Source organism: Hibiscus syriacus, unplaced genomic scaffold, assembly GCF_006381635.1.
Source record: "Hibiscus syriacus cultivar Baekdansim isolate YM2019G1 unplaced genomic scaffold, ASM638163v2 tig00110895_pilon, whole genome shotgun sequence".
Classification (NCBI taxonomy): domain Eukaryota; kingdom Viridiplantae; phylum Streptophyta; class Magnoliopsida; order Malvales; family Malvaceae; genus Hibiscus; species Hibiscus syriacus.
This window is the reverse complement of record NW_024062903.1, coordinates 5136289-5156946: the sequence shown is the minus strand read 5'-3', so window position 1 is coordinate 5156946 and position 20658 is coordinate 5136289. Positions and strand designations below refer to the sequence as shown.

General features: G+C 33.4%; 4 protein-coding genes across 5 annotated transcripts; 3 read left to right on the top strand and 1 right to left on the bottom strand.

The window, feature by feature from the left end:
* The first annotated feature begins 927 nt into the window (after positions 1-927).
* On the top strand, positions 928-19497 carry LOC120146058 (mitochondrial import inner membrane translocase subunit TIM14-1-like). 2 transcript variants are annotated; one of them, XM_039159729.1, is made up of 5 exons: positions 928-1028; positions 1169-1347; positions 2262-2431; positions 15975-15983; positions 19476-19497. In XM_039159729.1, exons 1-3 carry the CDS (start codon positions 990-992, stop codon positions 2419-2421), a joined length of 378 nt encoding a protein of 125 aa, XP_039015660.1. In that variant the 5' UTR covers positions 928-989; the 3' UTR covers positions 2422-2431; positions 15975-15983; positions 19476-19497. The 2 variants fall into 2 exon arrangements, with proteins under 2 accessions (XP_039015660.1, XP_039015659.1); XM_039159728.1 differs by lacking the exons at positions 15975-15983; positions 19476-19497 and having other exon boundaries at positions 2262-2674.
* Positions 4794-6466, top strand: LOC120146057 (40S ribosomal protein S23). The gene is made up of 4 exons (XM_039159727.1): positions 4794-4923; positions 5766-5921; positions 6015-6141; positions 6224-6466. Exons 1-4 carry the CDS (start codon positions 4919-4921, stop codon positions 6362-6364), a joined length of 429 nt encoding a protein of 142 aa, XP_039015658.1. The 5' UTR covers positions 4794-4918; the 3' UTR covers positions 6365-6466.
* LOC120146076 lies at positions 8620-12091 on the bottom strand. Its single transcript, XM_039159739.1, has 6 exons — positions 11843-12091; positions 11504-11755; positions 11254-11288; positions 10725-10872; positions 10010-10617; positions 8620-9805 (listed from the first exon to the last, which is right to left on the bottom strand). Exons 1-6 carry the CDS (start codon positions 11934-11936, stop codon positions 8987-8989), a joined length of 1956 nt encoding a protein of 651 aa, XP_039015670.1. The 5' UTR covers positions 11937-12091; the 3' UTR covers positions 8620-8986.
* LOC120146059 (probable DNA helicase MCM8) lies at positions 13948-19732 on the top strand. Its single transcript, XM_039159730.1, is given in 18 exon segments — positions 13948-14245; positions 14582-14722; positions 14794-14908; positions 15102-15237; positions 15239-15322; positions 15462-15625; positions 15876-16139; positions 16427-16522; positions 16650-16802; positions 17015-17085; positions 17159-17277; positions 17513-17642; positions 17827-17872; positions 17992-18148; positions 18243-18417; positions 18766-18936; positions 19028-19141; positions 19476-19732. Coding segments are annotated over 18 exon segments (2367 nt in total). The 5' UTR covers positions 13948-14065; the 3' UTR covers positions 19527-19732.
* Positions 19733-20658: the final 926 nt, after the last annotated feature.

The window sequence follows — 20658 nt, the reverse complement described above, 5'->3', positions numbered from 1 at the left end:
CTTTCTATACTGGTTCCTAAACTATTCAATATTTCAATTTTATCCTCAAAATTTTCCAAATATGTAATTAGTTTCAATCATAATTAAACCTAAATTGTGCTTCCCCCCAAACATATAGTAATATAACTTGGTCTAACGATCTTATTAACAAGTGATGTGATTATTATATACGTAAAGTTCGAGAAGAAATTGGAATGTTCAAAAAGTTTGGGACCAATTTAGAAAGGTCATAGTATGGGGATGAAATTAAAATATTTAAAAGTTTATGGACCAATTTAGAATGAAGGTCTTTGAGGGCATATGATGTAATCAACTCAAAATAATATACACGTTTTAATGTGTTAATACAAGTTTTATATTTTTAATATAAATTTAATATTTAATATTTTTTATTTTTTATAATTATATATAATATTTAAATTATTTTTTATCTAATTAACTATTTAAATTTTTTATATTTATATATAAATATATTTCTACATACATAATTGAAGTATATTTTTTAAAAAACTATAAATTAAACTAGATATAACTTTAAAAAAATCAACAAAAAACTTGAATTAATACGCGCAATACTATTAATACTTATAAGTACCATAATTTCTATAGTTATATTTAAAATATTAAGATTTTATATAATATATTTGAGGTTCATCTTTTAAATAATTAATTATGACTTTTAAAATCAATATCTTTGAGTTGGTCCTTTGATACTCAAAACTATTTTTTAAATAATTTTTTAATTATCAATGATCAAAATTGAAAAATACTAAATGTTAGTGATCAAATTTATAAAACTTTAATTTGGTAATCAAAATAAAAAAGGATAATAGTTTGGTGACTAGTAATATAATTTAACCACGAGAATTGTTTTCCTTGGGAAATACGTAAAAGGCAGTGGCGGTGGCGGGTGGGTGACATAAATAACACACAAAGGGTCATTTTTCTCATTACACAAAAACCCTAAAAACCTAGTCTTTGGAAACGGAATGCAACAGTCCACAGGTATCTCAGATACGTCAGAAATGGTGAGTCCCTTAAATGGATTAAATTTCTTTTCGTTCTTGTTCATCTATATCGAAAATTAGAGGGATTTATCAACAACAAAAAATTATAGGGATTTAATAATTAAATTTACATAAAACAATTTGGGGGTATTTTTTGTTAGGTTGCTCCTTTGATAGCCGGAATCGCGGTGGCAGCTGCTGCTTATGCGGGGAGATATAGCATTCGGGCATGGCAGGCGTTTAAGGCAAGACCGCCGACGGTTAGGGTTCGAAGATTTTATGAAGGTGGGTTTCAGCCTAGTATGACAAGGAGAGAAGCCGCTTTGATTCTGGGGGTTAGGTAATATCAGTATCTTTCTCTTACAGTTAATGAGATAACCCATTTTCCCGTGTCAAATTTTTTGCTTTATGTCATGAATAGGGGTGTAAACGAGTCGAGCACGAGGTTAAAATTTTTAAACTCGAAATCGAAATCCTGAATTGAAACTCGTGAGCAGCTCGAAAAAGCTCGAAATGAAAAAAAAAATTCTTAAACTTAACTCAATTGAAGCCTCAAACTCGAAATGGATCTCGAATAGCTCACGATCTATTTCGTTTCATTTACAATCCTAGTCATGAAATCGTTTCGTTGATGTTGAGGGCTGATTTTAAAAAGATTTTGTGGTTATTCGGCAAATTAATGAATTTATGTGTTTGATTGATGTTAGTTCTTAGGGATGATTGGTAATCATGTTGAGGTTAATTGATCCAATATTTGGGTTCAAGTTTATTTTCAATCATCCGACCATGACCTTAATCATCAATGAGATGGCCCCTTTTTTGCATCATCAAAATTTATGCTTTTTGTCGTGAATTCGTTTTGTTTAGTTGAAAGTTGATTTTAATGAAATGGGGTTGCTTGATTTTGTGGTTATTTGGCAAATAAATGACGTTCAAGTGTTAGATTATGTAAGGATAGAGAAAATAAGTGTAAGTTCTATTTGATTAAGGCTAGATTTGAGGAATGATTATTAATCATTCAGGATTGTTGCTGTTGAGCTGAGACTAATTTAAGATTGGGGTTCTTGTTTTGATACATTCAATCATCCAATGACAGAAGGCTTTCTTACTTCCTACTTTGTCCGTTGGGTTTTGCATTTAGTGTTATTTGAATATATTTACTTCAGTTATCTTATGGTATTGCACTCGTTTTGCAAGTGATTTCTTTTACAAATGAGTTGTGCATGAAAAAGCTTATATGTTGTGTTCAATCAGAGAAAGTACTCCTGCGGAAAAGATCAAGGAAGCACATAGGAGGGTGATGGTTGCGAATCATCCTGATGCCGGTGGGAGCCATTTCCTTGCATCAAAGATTAATGAGGCGAAAGATATGATGCTGAGGAAAAACAAGGGTGGCAGTGGCTCTGCATTTTGAGGGGAATCGAGTTTTAGAACTGATAACCCTTATCCGGGATTTATTCACTTCTTGCAATGCCTTTAGAGCGAGAAATAAGAGAAGAAAAGGTAGTTGCTGATATCATTCTTTTGACCCCAATAGTTTCAGACGTATTTGGGAAACTAGTAGCTCTTATATGATGGTCTGAATTTTAGTTTATAATTGTTTTGTGAGAGAAACAAAACATGTTGACTGTATTGTATACACATTGCCTCAAGTTCCAACCTTTTGCGCTGAAATTTCGAGTCTTAGCACCCAAAGAAGGGGGAAAGTTTGTTCTCAATGTCCCTTGATCTTACCCTAACAGGAGACACGATACATGGAACACTTTTTTTTTTCAGTTCTAGTTTTAATATTGTTGTGGTGGCTCTGCATTTACATATACATTATCTTATCTGGGTTTGAATCCTGTCTCCCCTCTCAACTGCATAAAAATAATCAATTTTTTTTCTGAGCCTTCTTCCAACTCAAAATGGGATTCGTTTTACCAAACAATTTTTCACGATCCCACAATTCCGTTTCCCAAATTTATGTAATTTGCTATCATGTTTTCCAGCAGGATGAAGGAGGGGGAGAGTGGTTTAAAATTATTATGATATATTTTGAAAATTTTTTTATGTATTTTCTATGAAAAATCTATTTTTTTTCTTTTTCCAACATTTTTTAATCTCACAATTTCCATATTGAAAGTTTTTTGAATTTATATTATTGAAATTCACAAAGCATAAATACGAATTTAATTTCACACTCGATTTGAATTTATATTATTTCTGACGGATTGCTGGATTAGCTTGGACCTCTTTCTTTTGATATTCCAACAATATCTTGCTCTCCAAAGCACATAAACACAATTTAAAACATTTCAACATATAAAAAATCAAAATCAATATTATAGAATAAACATACTTTAATTTAGAGTCTGGGTTTCTTACCAAACCTTGAAACAATGATGGAGCTTTCAAATTCTAATCTTTGTTCCAAAAGCTCTCAAGGAAAGTTCTAGAATTATAAACTGTTTCTTTAGGATTCATGAAATTGGAAGGTTGAAGAAGAAGGAATATCTCCTCTCTCTCTCTCTATTCAATTCGTAAAGGCCCCCAAAAACATAAATATCTAAATTCTTCGAAATTCAAAACTTTAACATTATTCGTCATCTATGTAATTTATATCTAATTTATACTTGACACGTGCTACAAATTTCTATGATTTAACGCCAACATCTCTATTAGGATGATCAACGTGCAGAACTTCCACTTTTATCATCTTTTTAATTTGATCCGTAAACTTTCAATTACTCTTTTTTTTTTTAATTTTCAGTTTAACCTCAAATTGAACTATCATTTACTTAGACAAATTTAGTCGAATAAAACACATTTCTAAATAATTAAAAATGATATAATAGTTTTTCTATCATCAAACTTTAAGATGTCATGTTCAAATATTCAGAAACATCACATTTACCCTCATCTCAAAATTTATTTGAAAATCCTATTTTATAACATCTTGTCACCGTGGGATCGAGGCACATTTAACACACCATTGACAAGTAATCATTAGGTATAATCATTGTGTTACCAGACAGTCGATGTAATCGAATAGATCTATAATAACCACATGATTCACTGATAGATATCATGCTCCACTCATATGGAACCATCATGTGGCACTAAAGACATAAAATATAAAAAGGCTCTCTCTCTCTCTCTTCTAAGAGGGAAACGTATAATCTTTCTTTTGACTCTTCTTCGTTTCTCTATCTCTCCCTTGGAGAAGGTGGTTGAGGTCGTGTCCTTACTTTTGAACACTATCTTACCCAACAACTCTCTACTCAAACTAAAAGAAAGGTGAATTACCTCTGATCGACACCCTCACATCCACCTTAATGACCCTCTCCCCAAATCAAAAAACATCACCAAACCTCTATTCCCCTAATTGTACATCAATAAGATTGATATAGTCTACAAATATAAAAGGATAATTTTATTGAATTATTTATAATTAAGATTAAATTAAAAGAATGTATAAATACTAAGGACTAAATGTATTATTAACCTAATTGAAAAGATACCAATTCATCATTTTCATTAACCATTTAATGTGTACTTATATAATTGATTAATTTTACTAAATTTAGTACCTTAATTGAAAAAAAATACGTTTAGTAACTAAAATAAAGATGTAATAATAATTCAATGACTACATTGGTAGTTTTTTTAATAATGAAATGGACAAACGAGTATTCGAGTTTTGATAAGACCCAATAGGCGTAGAAAAGCTCAATGGAACCCAACTTTTCGAACTGTTAAAAGGATATTATTGTGGGCAAAAACTTCAAGCCCACTAAAAGTATTATATATGTTTGATTCCTTTCTAGGGTTAGAGCCTTGAAGGCTTAAGCTCGGCGGCTGTGGTTTCTTCTTGTCTCTCTTCCAGTCTCTTAGAATCACTCCTTCCATTGAAAAACCACTCGGCCAACATGGGGTATGTTTCATTTTTCTCTGTTTAGCTCAATTATGTGGCCTTTCTATTCCTTGTTTGTACTGCTCTTGTATATTCATTGAAAGTTTTTTTTTTCTTTTCCACGACCAGTATTGGTTTTTAAATGTGGGGTTGGAATCTTGAAGCGTTTTCTTTTTTCCTGCTTTTTGTTTAGTGTTTTTTATAGCTTTGATTGTATTGTTCCCGTTTTTGGTTGTAGATGTAATGGAAGTTTTATTTTAATAATTTTTTGCTCTAGGTTTTTAATTATTGAACTGAAATATGACTGTGATTTATGATGACATGATATTCCATATTAGTTTATCTAATTTGGATTCTGGCAATGATCGTGGAGAATTACACCATAATAATTCGTGTTTCGATTTACTTTTTGATTTTCATTTTCACCGTTAGAGTTACCGTCTCCATTTTCAATAATTTATAAGACCATGGAAAAACCCTAGGTTCATGTTTAGATTTTATGATATTTGATCTACGATACCTAGATTCTTTATTTTCCCCAAAAATACTCATTTTTCAGTAGTTTGACACATACTCAGACAAGCAGACATGGTATTACTTCAATTAATAGTTTCAGTTTAGATTGTATCACATGTCAATTTGGGTTTGGAAATTTTTGGGTCGTTCTGATTTGGGATAATTTCAGGTGTGAAGTTTTGGGGCTTGATGCTTTGTGATTTTTTATTTTGTTGTTACAATTTTGAATTTATTTTTGGGGTCTGGTCACTTTGGGCATGGGATACCCATATGATAAAGTGATTGCCCAAGTCAATGTAACGGTCTTTGAGGATTCGGTATAAGGCATTGGCATTATTTTTTTTCAGGAAGACTCGTGGTATGGGAGCTGGACGCAAGCTGAGGACTCACCGTAGGAGGCAGAGGTGGGCTGATAAGGCATACAAAAAATCTAACCTTGGAAATGAATGGAAGAAGCCATTTGCTGGTTCTTCCCATGCCAAAGGCATTGTCCTTGAGAAGATGTAAGACTAGATCTTCTTTTCCTTTTTGGTACTCTTGCTTTCGTTAACAGTTTATAATTTGAATATTTTTACTAATGCATTTGTGTCTTGCAGCGGTATTGAAGCTAAGCAGCCGAACTCTGCTATCCGAAAGTGTGCCAGAGTTCAACTGATCAAGAATGGAAAAAAGATTGCCGCATTTGTTCCAAATGACGGTTGTTTAAACTATATCGAAGAGAATGTTAGTACTTGAGTGAAACGTTATGATATTGTTTAAGCATGCTTGGGATGTTCTTGTTGTGACCATAGTGTATTTGATGTAGGATGAGGTGTTGATTGCTGGATTTGGACGAAAGGGTCATGCTGTTGGTGATATCCCTGGTGTTCGATTCAAGGTTGTGAAGGTCTCTGGTGTTTCACTCTTGGCGCTCTTCAAAGAGAAGAAGGAGAAGCCTAGATCTTAAGATGGTAAAGGGGAGGATCTAATTATGAGGATTAGTACTTTTACTAGCAATGTTTTGCTTCATGCCTTTTCGTTTAATAGTCTGGTTATCGTATTGGTGTTTTAATGTTGTTCCAAACGAGCATTTGCATTTTGGTATTCGAATGAGTAAGGGATTAATACGGCTTTCATGGAGTGGAAAATTCCAAAAACCTATCGGGAACAATATGGAACCCTATGCTTAGATGAAAATAAAGGAAATGAAAGTTAAAAAAAATAATTATAATTAATAAAGAAGGGTTTAGCATTTCTTGTTTGATTTAAAATTGCAAAGGAAAGAAACTGTTTAATATTTTGCAATTATAAATTGTATACAACATATATTAACAATTACAGTTACCCCATCTAATCTTAATTTACATTAGGTCTACCAGTATATCGTAAAGCTTATATCAAAACTTTTAACAACGTGCATTTTTAAATAATTTAGTAGAAGAGAAAAAAATGAACGCAATGTAGAATTATAATTTGAAATTTAAGTATAAACTATTATTGAAAAAATAGGAAATATAAAATAGAGGAAATCGTATATTAAAAAAACCCTACAAGCGAGGTTTTAATGTAATCATGTTTCATTTAGGGGTTATAGTTTTATTTTCAGGGTTTAGGGTCCTTAAATAAGTTATGAGAGTGTTGGGATAAATGTAGGGTATTCATCTAGTTTTTATTTCCGTCAAGAATATTTATCTTCATTTTGTCTCATGATTCAATGTGAATATGAAATCAATAATTATTCTTTTCTCGTGATTCGTAAAATTAAAATTGTCCTCATTCCATCGTTCATGTGAGTCTCACGACTCACCTAATCTCTGAAATGATTATCTCTCAACTCGTTTCGTTTCATATAATATATTTACAATTATCCGTAGACTAATATATGTTAACATTATTTCATCTGTCACTATTTTAAATAATAATAAATTATCAAAATCTTTTATTTGATAAATGAAAATATAATTTCAACACACTTTTTAAAAATTTCAAAGGATAATTTAATTATATAATGTTTAAATACATCACAAAGTATAAAAACTTCAAAAATCATATCTATATCTGCTCCTCCATTCACTACAAATTTAACTTTTGTGTCAATTTTCGTTTCAGCACACATAAAATCTATTTTCATCTTTGTTCAATTAGAAGTGGCGGAAAGTCATTCCAATAACATCCCTAAATAAAACGAAGAGATCTCCCTCCTATATAATTCTCCTTTTCCAAACAAGGGAAATAAATCCCCCTCCCTCATCCTTACCTTACCATGTCCAAACATAATGTTCAAAAAATAATAATAATGTTTAATATTTACATCGCTTTGAAAACATTATGGTTAATATCAACATTTAAATTCGAATGTTATTCAAATCCGTAAAAAATAAGGATAAACTACATATCTAATGCTTAAATGATCAATTTCGTTTCATTTTAGTACCTAAATTTTCATTTATTTCAAAATTATATCTAACATTTATTTTTTGTTTCATTTTAATACATTGACGTTAGAAACTCAACGGAACTACTGCATGTGACATTTTTATGGGTAAATTATATCAATTTGAGTGACTAAAGTTTAAATATTTTCAATTTAACTACCCAACTTTCAAATTACTCATGTTTTAATCATTCTAATTTATTTTATTAATAATTTTGTGACATTACATATTTTATTATTATTTTATTAATATAAATTAAAATAAAAAAATAAATTTGAAAGTTGGGTGATTAAATTAGAAGTAATTTGAAAGTTAAGTAATTAAATTAAAAAAATAAACTTCAATGATGAAAAAGAGTGAGAAGATAATTAACTGATGAATAATATAATTTACCTATAAAAAAAGTGCTATGTTGTAACAATTCCTTTAAGTTTTTAATGATGAGGTACAAAAACAAAACAAAAAGTAAATATTAGGCATGATTTTGAAACAAATGAAAGTTTAGGTACTAAACAAAACAAAACCGATAGTTTAGGTACTAAACTTGTAGTTTACCCAAAAAGTAAATTCAATATTTGTAAATATTAAAATTCATACTATATGGTTCCCAATAGAAGAATCCGTTCATGCCCAAACTTCGAAGCAAACTTACACAGATCTTATTTAGTTTTATTTAAACTATCTGCATTCGATAGGTATATGTAATAGATGGTGCATGATGCTCAGTTCATGAAAATATTTTCTACTGGTACAAATGAAGTACGAACAAGGAAATTTTGTAAGGTTCCAAGACCTAGAAATTCCATTACTAGCAAATTTTCAGACATTATTCATGAAGATTTGTTTGGCACTATAAATTGGGCACTTCAAGTTCAACCCTTAAAAACTACGAAACGTGCCTCATTAGACACTACCTCCATGAAATAGTACTTCAGGTTCGAACTTAGAGAAATTCGAACCCGGGACCGCCTTATCTCCATGATAAATATCATATCCGAAACAGGTGGAATTTGAACATGGGAATCAATTCTACTGAATAACCAAAGTTTATCACCGAATCTATAAGACTTGTATAAAAAAAGTTCCAAATAAGAATAATTGGAAAAGGCACATACCAAGGTACCTTGAAAGAATCTGAAACTAGACTGCTGCGCTTAGATATTATTCTCAGTAAAGGTGCTCTCCAGAAATGGTAATGGGGTTGTCTTCTCGGCTGCCGCTAATCCTGATAGTACATCATGCGATGCATCTGTATTGTAAAAAGAATCCTTGACTGAGAAAGGTATCCTTGAGCCACAAGTAACTTCAGAAGTCATTGGGGATGGAGAGGTTGGAGTGAGATTTGACAAACTGTTCTCGAACTTATCAATAGGTTCTTTCCTGACAGTGTTGATTTCGTCTTTGACGGTAGCTTCCTCCTTGCTGGCGTCATAAAGGAGAACTGTTTTAGTCTTGAGGTATGTATAGCTGTGCGTATCATTTTCAGCTTCTTCTTTTGATGAAATTTTATTTTCAACATTGGACTTGGAAGCTACATTAGAAATTGTTTCAAGTACTACATCGACAGGAACAATCTTGGTATCCTTTGTGTCAGCACCGTCCTTGCTTCCCTGGCCTGCTACTTTTTCAGCCGAATCAATACCGTTTCTAGGGGAGGATTTATTCTGGAGTTTTGGAGATATGCCAGGGCTGGTTTTGAGGTTTATTGAAGAACTTCGTGCCAATGTTGCAGCAATTGGAGATTTCCGAATAGATAAGGAAGATCTCGAATTTATAGCAGAGGAAGTTTGCTTAACATCAACCTTGGGGCTTTGGATTGCAGTAAGAGTTCTAACAGGCTGAAGCTTTCCGATCTTTTCCTTGTTTGAGCTTCCACTTGGACTAGTGTTTTTTGCTCCAATTTTAGGCAAACCACTAGGTAAACCAGGATGAGACAGCATACTCCCATTTGGAGTGCGTCCTGATGATCGTACCTGCATTTATCACAATTTCAAACAGTCAGACCAACAAATCAAGCTAGAGCTTGAAATAGGCATAAACTAGTTATATACTCTTTTCTTCAGAAGATCAAGACTCTAATATGGAAACCTCAGTCTACTTGTTCTTGAAACAATTCAAGTATAAACCACTTCTGAAATGGTATAAGACTAGAGAAACTTTTAGAAATAAGAACTAACCCCGTCAAAGAAGCCAAGTTTTGGTGATGGCATGCGGAGGCCAGATGGTTTCACTGAAGCAGGGTGAAGAAGTTTAATAGTTCCAGCAGAAACTTTGTTTTCACTTTCATTGAGCGAGCCAGTAACCTCAGCACCATCTCCCTGTGAGCACGTACCAGTTGGATGGTTCTGTGAGTGCACATCACGTTTTATAGCAGGTCCCTTGAGGGAGACAGAGCTAAGGTTAATTCTTGCAACATTAGAACTTTGATTAGAAGCAGATATAGATGATGACTCTGAGGACCATTCACTGATAGAGCTTGCAGGAGAGATACTGGAAGAGATGTTGCTAAAAGACTTCAAAAAAGTTGGGAGCTTTGAACTTCCTGCTTGAATTTTACTTTTTGGTACAATTCCGGAGCCATTTTTATGTTTAATCAAATTAAAGGAAGATACATTAGTTCTGTTAGAAGAAATACTGGCGCAACTTTCAAGCGAGGAACAAGAAGAATTCAGCTCCGTTTTGCTAGAGGCTGGGGAGCAAGAAGAAGATTTCGAAGATGGCTTAGACCTAGGCACAATGTTTCTAGCACCACCCAAAGGAGTTTTTAATACTGTAGTTTCTCTACCTGCAGCAGTTAAAATCAATTGGAGAATGAATTAAGCAGAAAAAGTGAGCAAGAAAACATCCTCCATTTAGATGAAGTTAATTTACACAAATAGTAGTTTGAATTACCGGCAACAGTTTTTGTATCCTTTTCCATTCTGATATTCTTAGCACCCAAGGAAACCCTTTTTGGTGAAGGACCGACACTGCTTAAAACCTTTGGTGGCTTATGAAGATATGAAGTTGATTCCCCACTTCTAGCAACAGACTTTACCGTCTTTATGTTTATATAAGCAAAAAAAAAAAAAAAAATCAGTCTTCAGTGGTAGTAAATAGCAGTTATATGGATGCATGTTTAGCAGTTGCAATAAGTGAATATTTACAAGCTTATAGCATTGTTTTCTATGAACCTGTATAACACAAACAAGCCAGTTAATTTCCCTAAAAAATCTGATTTAGAACTTTAAAACTTACAACACACTATCTTGTTGAGTAATATCATCTTTATCTCAACTAGAAAAGATGATACAACTAACAGTTCATTTGCATTAAATTAGCAACTGATTTTTATTTTTCGGGAAAAAAGATGTTATTGGAAAGAAATACAATAAACTAACTAGGAATGAAATTTATTGCACCGGATATTTCTTGAGTGTACCTTATCTTGTGTAGTAAGTTCTACATTTCTTGAAGCTGTGAATAAACAGAGAACATGACATTGTCAGTTTGAGAATATTTTGTGCCATGAACACACGCCTAGAATGTGAAGTTGAGCTCTAGACTCGAGTACAATGTAAATATGTAAGTTGTATTTAAGGGGAATCAAAAGAAAAATGATTGGGTGCATCAACATAAAACAATGCAGAGACAAAAGGGAAACAAACTATACTTACATGACACAGTTTTACCTTCTGTTGTTTTCAACTCCTTTCTGCCACTAGAATTCACAGTGACAGAAACTTTGTTAGATTTTTGGATTGAAGCTCTTACATCCTCAAATAAATCAGCCTCAAAGCTTTCCAATGTCAAGGTTTCAGAATCCAACGTTGTTAGTGAATCATAAGATTTGTTTTCATCCTCTTGAATCACAGGCAATGTTTGTATATGACCTTTCTCATTGCCTCCCAGCATGCTAGACAACTCCTCCGGCTCCAGAAATCCTAAGTTATATAGTACAAAACGTTATCAAAAACCAGAAATTTAGAATAATAAATGATCGAATGCATATAAAATCAACGAATGTGTACCTTCACTAGTAAAGAAAGCATTATCCCATGCTAAACTTTTGCGTAAATTATATTTTCCATTTTTACTTGTCTTGTTTTGTTCTGAATACTCCATTGGTTCCTCTGCCTTTCCACCTTCTTCATGGGGCTCATGGGAGCCTGATGAGATTTCAATGCTCTCGGGATCCTTAGCGAACCTAACAGTTTTGGTTTCACTTCCCTTCTCTGTACAATAGAAAAGCGAAGCGAAAAAAAAAAGGCAAAATAAGATTAAGCTTCAACTTTCGCACCAAAATGAAAATCAAAATATGCTGTCATTCTGGAAATCGTTGAAAGAGGTATTTCCGTTTCAATTTACTTACTAACAGACTATGTTTACTGAGTTGATTACTGATTTGTTTATGAAGATGATACGACTACATGGGTGTACTCACAGCAATTTTTGATGAAAAATACTAGCATGTCAACAGTAGACTAAAAATTTTAAAATGGAAAAAATTAAGACTTCTCAAAAAGTAGCCCAAATTATCTAATGTTAATAAGAAATTGCTTCCCAAAATCCAAAAGGTATCATTATTTAGTGTAAAACGAAGCTAAATGTAACGAGAAAATGCTTCCAGAAGATTGAAAAAGTAGCTAAACATCTATTCCTTCTATTAGCCAATTATTGATAATAACTAATAAACCGGCCGAAAACATTAAACATAATTTCTAAACATTATTAGCATAAGGTACTTTTTTCCGGTAAACAAAACTCAAAACAGCTTTAAATTAAAAGATACTAAAAATCAAGCAAATCTAGCTATTTGCCACTGTGAAAAGAAAAATCCAGAAGAGTAAATTAAATTCTATGCAAACCTGATGATTGAGGAATTATCGGATCGCAGAGCGGCGAGTTGATGAGACAATGGTCTTCGGAGGAAACATCAATGAGACTTAGCCCTTTGATATTGAGATCGCTTTGCTCCTCAGAATCAAGCATTTGCAGACAGAGATTAGAATCGGAGCTTAATCAGTTAATTGAATTGAATGAAGATGGAGGATTGAAAAGCAAGACGACTGACGGTCACAGGGAAATAAATAAAGGAAAAGTGAAAATTTTTGAATTTGGGAGAAGAAGCGGTTCAATTTTAAATTAATTGTAGAGAAGAATATAAAGAAATAGCGTCACTTTCACTCAGGTGTATGTACACTGGAGCCGGTATTCATGTGTGTGGTCATCGGATTGGACCGTTGGATTTATCCCCATCCGACGGTTGCTAAAAAATGTTAGAATTACAATCAATACCATCTTGGGTAAACTATGTATTTAGCCCCCAACTATCATTTTTTTCCGTTTTATCCATCAAACTATTTTTCCTTCAAAATTATCACTAATATTGTGTTTTAATTTCATCTCGATCACCCGTTATTAAAAAATTAATGATGATGCTAACGTGTCATCATAAGATAATATCACATCATAATTGAAATAATAAAATATCATGTCAGCAACTCTGTTAATTATTTAACGATAAATGATAAAAATGAAATCGAAATGTAACATTTGTGATAATTTAAAAAAATAGATAAACAAAGCAACTAAAATAATAATTTAATGACTAAATACATAGTTTTTCATGCAATCTATTATCATATAATACACATGAATATATATGTTAGGATCGACTTACACAATGTAAATTTTTTAGTTTTACATAGATTTAGGACTGTTGGACTAGTGAAAATTGATGGTTGAGATTGATTCTTTGTTTTTTTTTCAGTGAATATATTCTCAATTCATATTATTAATCTTAATCATCTATTTTCACTATTCCAACTATACTAAATCCATGTAAAATTAAAAGAGTTTTAAATTGTGTAATAAAATCTTATCCTTATGTATATACACACATAAATATGTATGTTAAGGGTGTGAGCATTCAATGTCAAATAATTGAGAGTTACGTTAGAATATACTATTTTGTACTTACTAGAGATTAATCAAAAATAAATATATATATATATATATATAAGATTAAGTGATTAACAGTAAAAAGTTTAATTTTTTTAAAAGAAATAATAAAATAATCTAAACTATTTATTTTCACTTCTAAAGCGATGAAAAACAATATAGTGAAGTACATAAAACGTTTTTTATTTTCCCTCTCGCACCTTTCCCGCCAAAAAAGCTGCGGATTACGATACAATTTAGAAGAAAATTTGACGAACACTTGTGTCCAAATTAATATCACCTACGTCGAGATGTTCAAATCCCACGGAGAGAGCTCAATTGAAAAGTTTGGTTCGATCAACTCAAGCAACGTTGGCTCGATCGTTCCCGTTTATTTTACCGAGAGCGAGTACTCCAAGGACGAAGAAAAACTGATCGTTGAGCTCATTCGCTTCTTCTCTGTTCCTCCAGGGAAAAATCTTGCCCATCAGGTTTGCTTTTCTCTCCCTTTTATTTTAGTCGCGAATCAGGAGACATTTTATTTTATTTTTCTTTAATTTTTCTGATTGACTTCATTATAGTGGTCAAATAATCGACAGTGATCCGTAATATGTTTTTGATGTTCTCAATCAGGTGCATTACGCACATAAATGGACGATTTGGTTAGGGATTTGCTTTTGTTATTACTAAATTCTTAGTTTTATTGTCATATATCGGCAATTTTCCAGCTGCTTAGTTTTTTTTTATATTTTAAATTCTAAATCCGATTAATGAATAGCTGCAACCCCAATTTATAGCTACAAGCTTTGCGGTTTTATCATGAACAGGTAAAGGATGATTGTGGTGCCGTTTCTTTGTCTCTCGATTACCAACAATTTCGAAAATCATGTGATATTGAAGAATTCTATGCAAAATTGGAAGATAAACCTAAAATAGCTCTTTCCACCATGAGTGTTGCTATTCACCAGGTATGAATAAATGATGGAAAGAAGTAATTTTGAATTTTATTTAAATTTGGTTTAACCGAGAATCAGAGCAGGTTTTATTAAACAATCCAGATTTCTACTTGGAAGAAGGAATGAAGATTAATATCCGTCTGCACAACTACCCTGAATCCATGATTGTTTTGAAGAACTTAAAGGCAGCATATATTGGTACCCTTCGATTCCAACTTATAGTTGCACTTATAGTTATCCACAGAGATTTAAATTGCGGTTGCAGCCTTGTTTTTGGTTAATTTACATTTACCGCTATTGTGGACAAAATGGATGCTATTGCGATCATTGTGGGTATCAGCTTATCCAGTTGTTGTTTTGTAAAATGATAGATATTTGATTATATATGCAGATAAACTGGTATCTGTGCGTGGTACAGTGGTAAAAGCTAGCACTGTCAAGCCTCTTGTAATTAAAATGATTTTTTCCTGTGAAAAATGTACAACTGAGATTCCCCGTTCATTTCCTGATGGAAAATTTTCACCACCATCGGTGTACTTTACATGGCTGCAAGAGTAGAACGTTCAGACCAATTCGATCCTCGGCTCAAGCAATAGATTTTCAGAAGATAAGGTAAACAACTTGATGCAAGATGTTACAGTATTTCGTAGCAACTCCATGCACAATTGTATAGCCACACGTCTTAATAACAGTCCATTACATTAAGAAGGAAAAACTGGCTTCTCACCTTTATTGTTTACACAAATTCCAGGTTACAGGAGCTACTAAAGTCCGAGGATCATGAAGAAGGTCGTGTACCTCGAACAGTAGAATGTGAATTGACCGAAGATCTTGTTGATGTGTGCATCCCTGGAGACGTAGTAACAGTCACTGGAATTATAAGAGTTATCAACAATTACATGGATATTGGAGGAGGTACATAAATAAATTCCCTTATAACTAGTTTATCCTGGAATTTGAAATAGCTTTACAAACAATATCTCATTGGCAGAGGCAATGTTAATAAGGTACCTTCTAGTTATTGCAATTATATATAAACAAGGAATTTTACGAGTGTGGAGATTGTGATTTGAAGTACATTAGGATGGAATGAATCAAAGACTTGCTTACACCTACCAGTTTTCTGCAAGTAATATAGTTTGGGAAAAACTTTGATTCTTTTCAGGAAAATCCAAAGGCAGAAATCAAGGATTTTACTATCTGTACATAGAAGCAGTTTCTGTGAAAAATTCCAAGTCGCTATCCATGACTGAAGATTTGGAAGATTCAAACGGTGATGCTAGATCAACAGAGCTTGTAGATTTGTTCTCTTTCTCTCCAAGGGATTTGGAATTTATTGTGAAGTTTCGCGAAGAGCATGGTTCAGATGTCTTTCGCCAAATACTTCAATCCATATGTCCATCCATCTATGGGCACGAGCTTGTTAAAGGTAAACCTTGAATTTGAACGAGCAAACTTAGTCAAAGTTGCCATCTAAAATGGTAAAAAAATTGGCTAATCCATTATGCTCTGTTGTCATTTTGGGGCACTACATCCCCCCACTACAAGACTACCATGCCACCAACCCATTGTATATGATTGTAACCTGTAAATTTGCTTTATATAAACCCATGCCAAGTATCACAATTAGTGTAACACATGGACAGACATGGTCAAATATTTCTCAATTAATTATGTGATGTTGTATTTATGTGAATATATTGGCTTTATCAACAGCTGGAATAACTTTGTCATTGTTTGGTGGTGTACGGAAACATTCAATGGATCAGAATAAGGTTCCAGTCCGAGGAGACATCCATGTCATTGTTGTTGGTATGCTTATTTTTATCTGCGTCTTTTATAGTCAGATTATCATCCAGTAATCAGTGGGATCATCCTTTAAAATTTCTGCAGATAAACACGATTGTTTGATTCTTAACAATTACTACTATTTTACCAGGCGATCCAGGTCTGGGGAAGAGTCAATTACTGCAAGCAGCAGCTGCTGTTTCCCCACGGGGAATATATGTTTGTGGCAATGCAACAACCAATGCTGGTCTAACTGTAGCTGTAGTGAAGGACACCATGACAAGTGACTATGCTTTCGAGGCTGGTAGTTGTAGTTGACTCTTTCTCTCCCTTCTTTGAAAGCTGATACATGTTCTCTTCGATGTATCAACCTAGTTGTTTGATGGGTATGAACTAGCTCAGTTCAAATGTATTTTTCACCCATGAACCAGACAACTATTGGATTGATCTACATCGGATTTACAGTGGAAAGATAAGATTTTATATTCATTCTTGTAACAAACACATTTTCTGCAGGAGCCATGGTACTTGCAGATGGTGGACTATGCTGCATAGATGAGTTTGATAAAATGTCTGCTGAACATCAGGTCCCTCCTGACTACTTTATTTTTCATTTGACCTCCAAGTATCCGGGCTTTGCTTACATCAGGATTGCACCAGGCTTTACTGGAAGCAATGGAACAACAGTGCGTTTCTGTTGCAAAAGCTGGACTGGTAGCAAGTTTATCTGCCAGAACATCTATCTTAGCAGCAGCAAATCCTGTTGGCGGTCACTATAAGTAATACTTAGTGAATTCTATTGTGTATTCCCATTATTTTTACATTGTGATAGTTTTTCTTGGGATGGCCAAAATCTACTTGTCAGCTATATTCTTCATCAAGAGTCAGCTTCTTTACATAGTCTATTCTGTAGACTAGTATATTTTCTGTTCGTTTTGCTTTGTCCTATTGTTCCTCAAGTGATGTTGCTGGTATTATTTGTTGATAATTGACAAAACCAATATTCAACTGCAGCCGAGCGAAAACAGTCAATGAAAATTTGAAAATGAGTGCAGCTTTGCTCTCTAGATTTGATTTGGTTTTCATATTGCTTGATAAACCTGATGAGCTGCTGGACAAGCGACTTTCGGAGCACATAATGTCGGTAAGTAATATTGGGTGGACCCTTTATTTTGTTGAATTCCAGTGAGTAAATTTATATGTATTTCCTTCAACTTTTGTACCTCGTAACAACAAATAGCTTATTGGCAACATTGTATATAGGTTTATAAGCCTGAGACAAGGTTTTATGAAGCAAAATGTCATTTACCCTTGTGTCTATGTTGCAGCTTCATGCCGGATATGGAGAAAGATCACCTGCTGTGAAAAAGCCACGTATAGCTAAAGGTTTCTTTTTTTCTCAGTGTTATGAAAAGAAAAGTGTTTCTTATGCATGCTAGTTGTCCGGTTTAGAAAGAGAACTAACAAGAAACACTTCTGTTTTATAAATGTAGCATCACAAATCGTTGACGCAGTAAGTATGAGCGTGAAAGAAGGTTCTTTAGTTTCGAGGCTGAGACTTGACCCCAAAAAGGATGCTGATTTTGTCCCATTGCCTGGTGCACTTATTCGCAAATATATTGCTTATGCAAGAACGTATGTATTTCCCAGGTGATTTGAAGTGATCTCCGCCTTGAACATTCATTTGCCTGCCTTAGCAATTTTTGTTCTTCTATCATTATCTCTTTACTTTTATGGCAATTAGGATGTCAAAACCAGCGGCGGAAATCCTGCAAAAATTCTACTTACAACTTAGAGACCGTAGCACATCTGGTGACGGTACACCTATAACAGCGAGACAATTGGAGAGTCTGGTGAGACTGGCACAAGCTCGAGCACGAGTGGAGTTGAGAGAAGAAATAACAGCCCAAGATGCTAAGGTAAGAGGCTTAGTTTTCCTTGGTTTCTAGGTTAGGCAGGTAGGGAGGATAATCTGATAATGGCCACTCAGCTATTATTGTCTGAATGAAGCTAAATGATAACTTATATTGATTTAACTTTTAGCCTACTTGAGAGTGTCAGATGAGTATATGTTCAACATGGGTATTAATATTTGGAGGGTTATATCTGCATACTGATTAAATTATAATTTCCATCCTTGTACTACATTCAATTTGAGGATTTAGCTTATAATTTGGTTCTCCTAGTGTTGTTATTAATATTTCGTTTTGATCCCATTCACTAAGATCATCAAAAAATTGTTAATGCGGGCTATGTTAATTTTGCAGGATGCAGTTGAAATAATGAAAGAATCGTTGTACGATAAGTATGTTGATGAGCATGGAATTGTGGATTTTGGTCGGAGTGGGGGAATGAGTCAACAGAAAGAAGCAAAGCGGTTTCTAAGTGCTCTAAACAAGCAATCAGAGTTGCAGCAGAAAGATTGCTTCTCCATATCTGTACAAACTTAAGCTTCTCAAAGTTGGCCTACCAAGTAATTTTATTCTCTCTAAAGGAAATCACTCGTATCCATTTAAATTTTTATTTCAGGAAATCTACAGTTTGGCAGATAGAATTGGCTTAAGAGTTCCTGATGTCGACACATTTGTTGATAACTTAAACAGTGTAGGTTATATTCTTAAGAAGGGGCCAAAGACATATCAGGTATGATGCATCTTAATAATTAGAATGATACTATACTAGTAAAATCTTGAATCGATATGATATTTTGTCCATTTTAACTATGTAATGTATTTGAATAGAATGAAAAATACAAAAATGAATAAGAGCTTATTTAGTTCTAGAATTTACATTTGTATAAGTAGATTCTTCTTTATATATATTTAGAAAAACCATTAGTTGAGTGTTTAGATTTCACAAGCAAGGTTAAAACGATGGGGCATGCCCCTTAGGCCATAGGGTATTGTAAAAGTATAAAAAAAAAGGAAGACGTGTGATGTTTCTTAACTCTGGTCGACCTTTGCCAACCATGTTGCAGGTGTTATCATCATCGTATTCAAGGAGCCAACCATCAAGACCAAGATGCTAAACACCATCAAATCAAAACAGGTAGGCTCCTGATTTCAATTTTATGAAATTCTATTATCATATTTTATGCATATAGAAATGAGAGAGGGAGGAGGGCTTCTGATGCATTTGTTACCAAAGTACAGTGGGTGTAAGAATGTGACCTTGTGTGGTAACTGAAGTTTGGATTTAGCATTAATACTAGTCATAAGTGAACGTCTCTTTTGTATTTCTTCTCAAATGTATTACAAGATTAATAGACATGTAAAGAAATCATACAGTTCATTTCCAGAAACACTTTTGCATCTGATTTTGCACCTGAAAAACCTAAAGCTTTTTTGAACTTAATTTGAAAAAGAAAAAAAATCAAACCCATAAGTAAGAGAGAAAAGAAAAGAACTCCAAATGACCCAATTTCATGAAATGGTGATTCAGTTTTTGGTATACTGAATTAGGATGCTACATCTCAATCATGATATCATCTCATTTTTTTACTCCAATCTTTTCTATTCCTCACGTTGATGCAGTCACAAGCAAAATGATTTTTGCTCCATGACCCTTTAATGTCTAGTATCCTTGAGTTTTAACTCTGAACCCCCCCCCCCTTTCTTTCAATCACAACTCAGTTTCCAAAATTTCATTCGAGTATGCAAACCTTGATAAAAATCCTATTGTTAAGCATTAAGCACCATGTTGTAAGCTGCAGTGTCAGGGTTTGGATCAGCAACAACTGAGCAATCCATAAACGTTTGACTCGGTGAGTTACCGTGGAGGCACTTATAAAAAACAATTGATAACCATCATACCCATAACATGATAACGCCCAAGTGTCGACCAATCACCAAAACAACATAAGAATAATAATGATGATAATAATCAGCACATAAATAAATATTGTACAATATGTTTTAACATTACATTGTTCATTATAAAAATAAGATGAATGGAAACTCACTAAGTTCCCTAAATGCCATTCCTAAGAACCCAAATCTACAATAATACTACCCGACCATTTACATCATTTCTTTGATGAATGAATCAATTCCCAATTATTGATATACAATCATTACTGGAAAAATAACATCGGATTATGTGAACCATTCACAATGTCAGTTTTTCACATCAGACGTTACTCTAATTGTTTCGGCATTGTA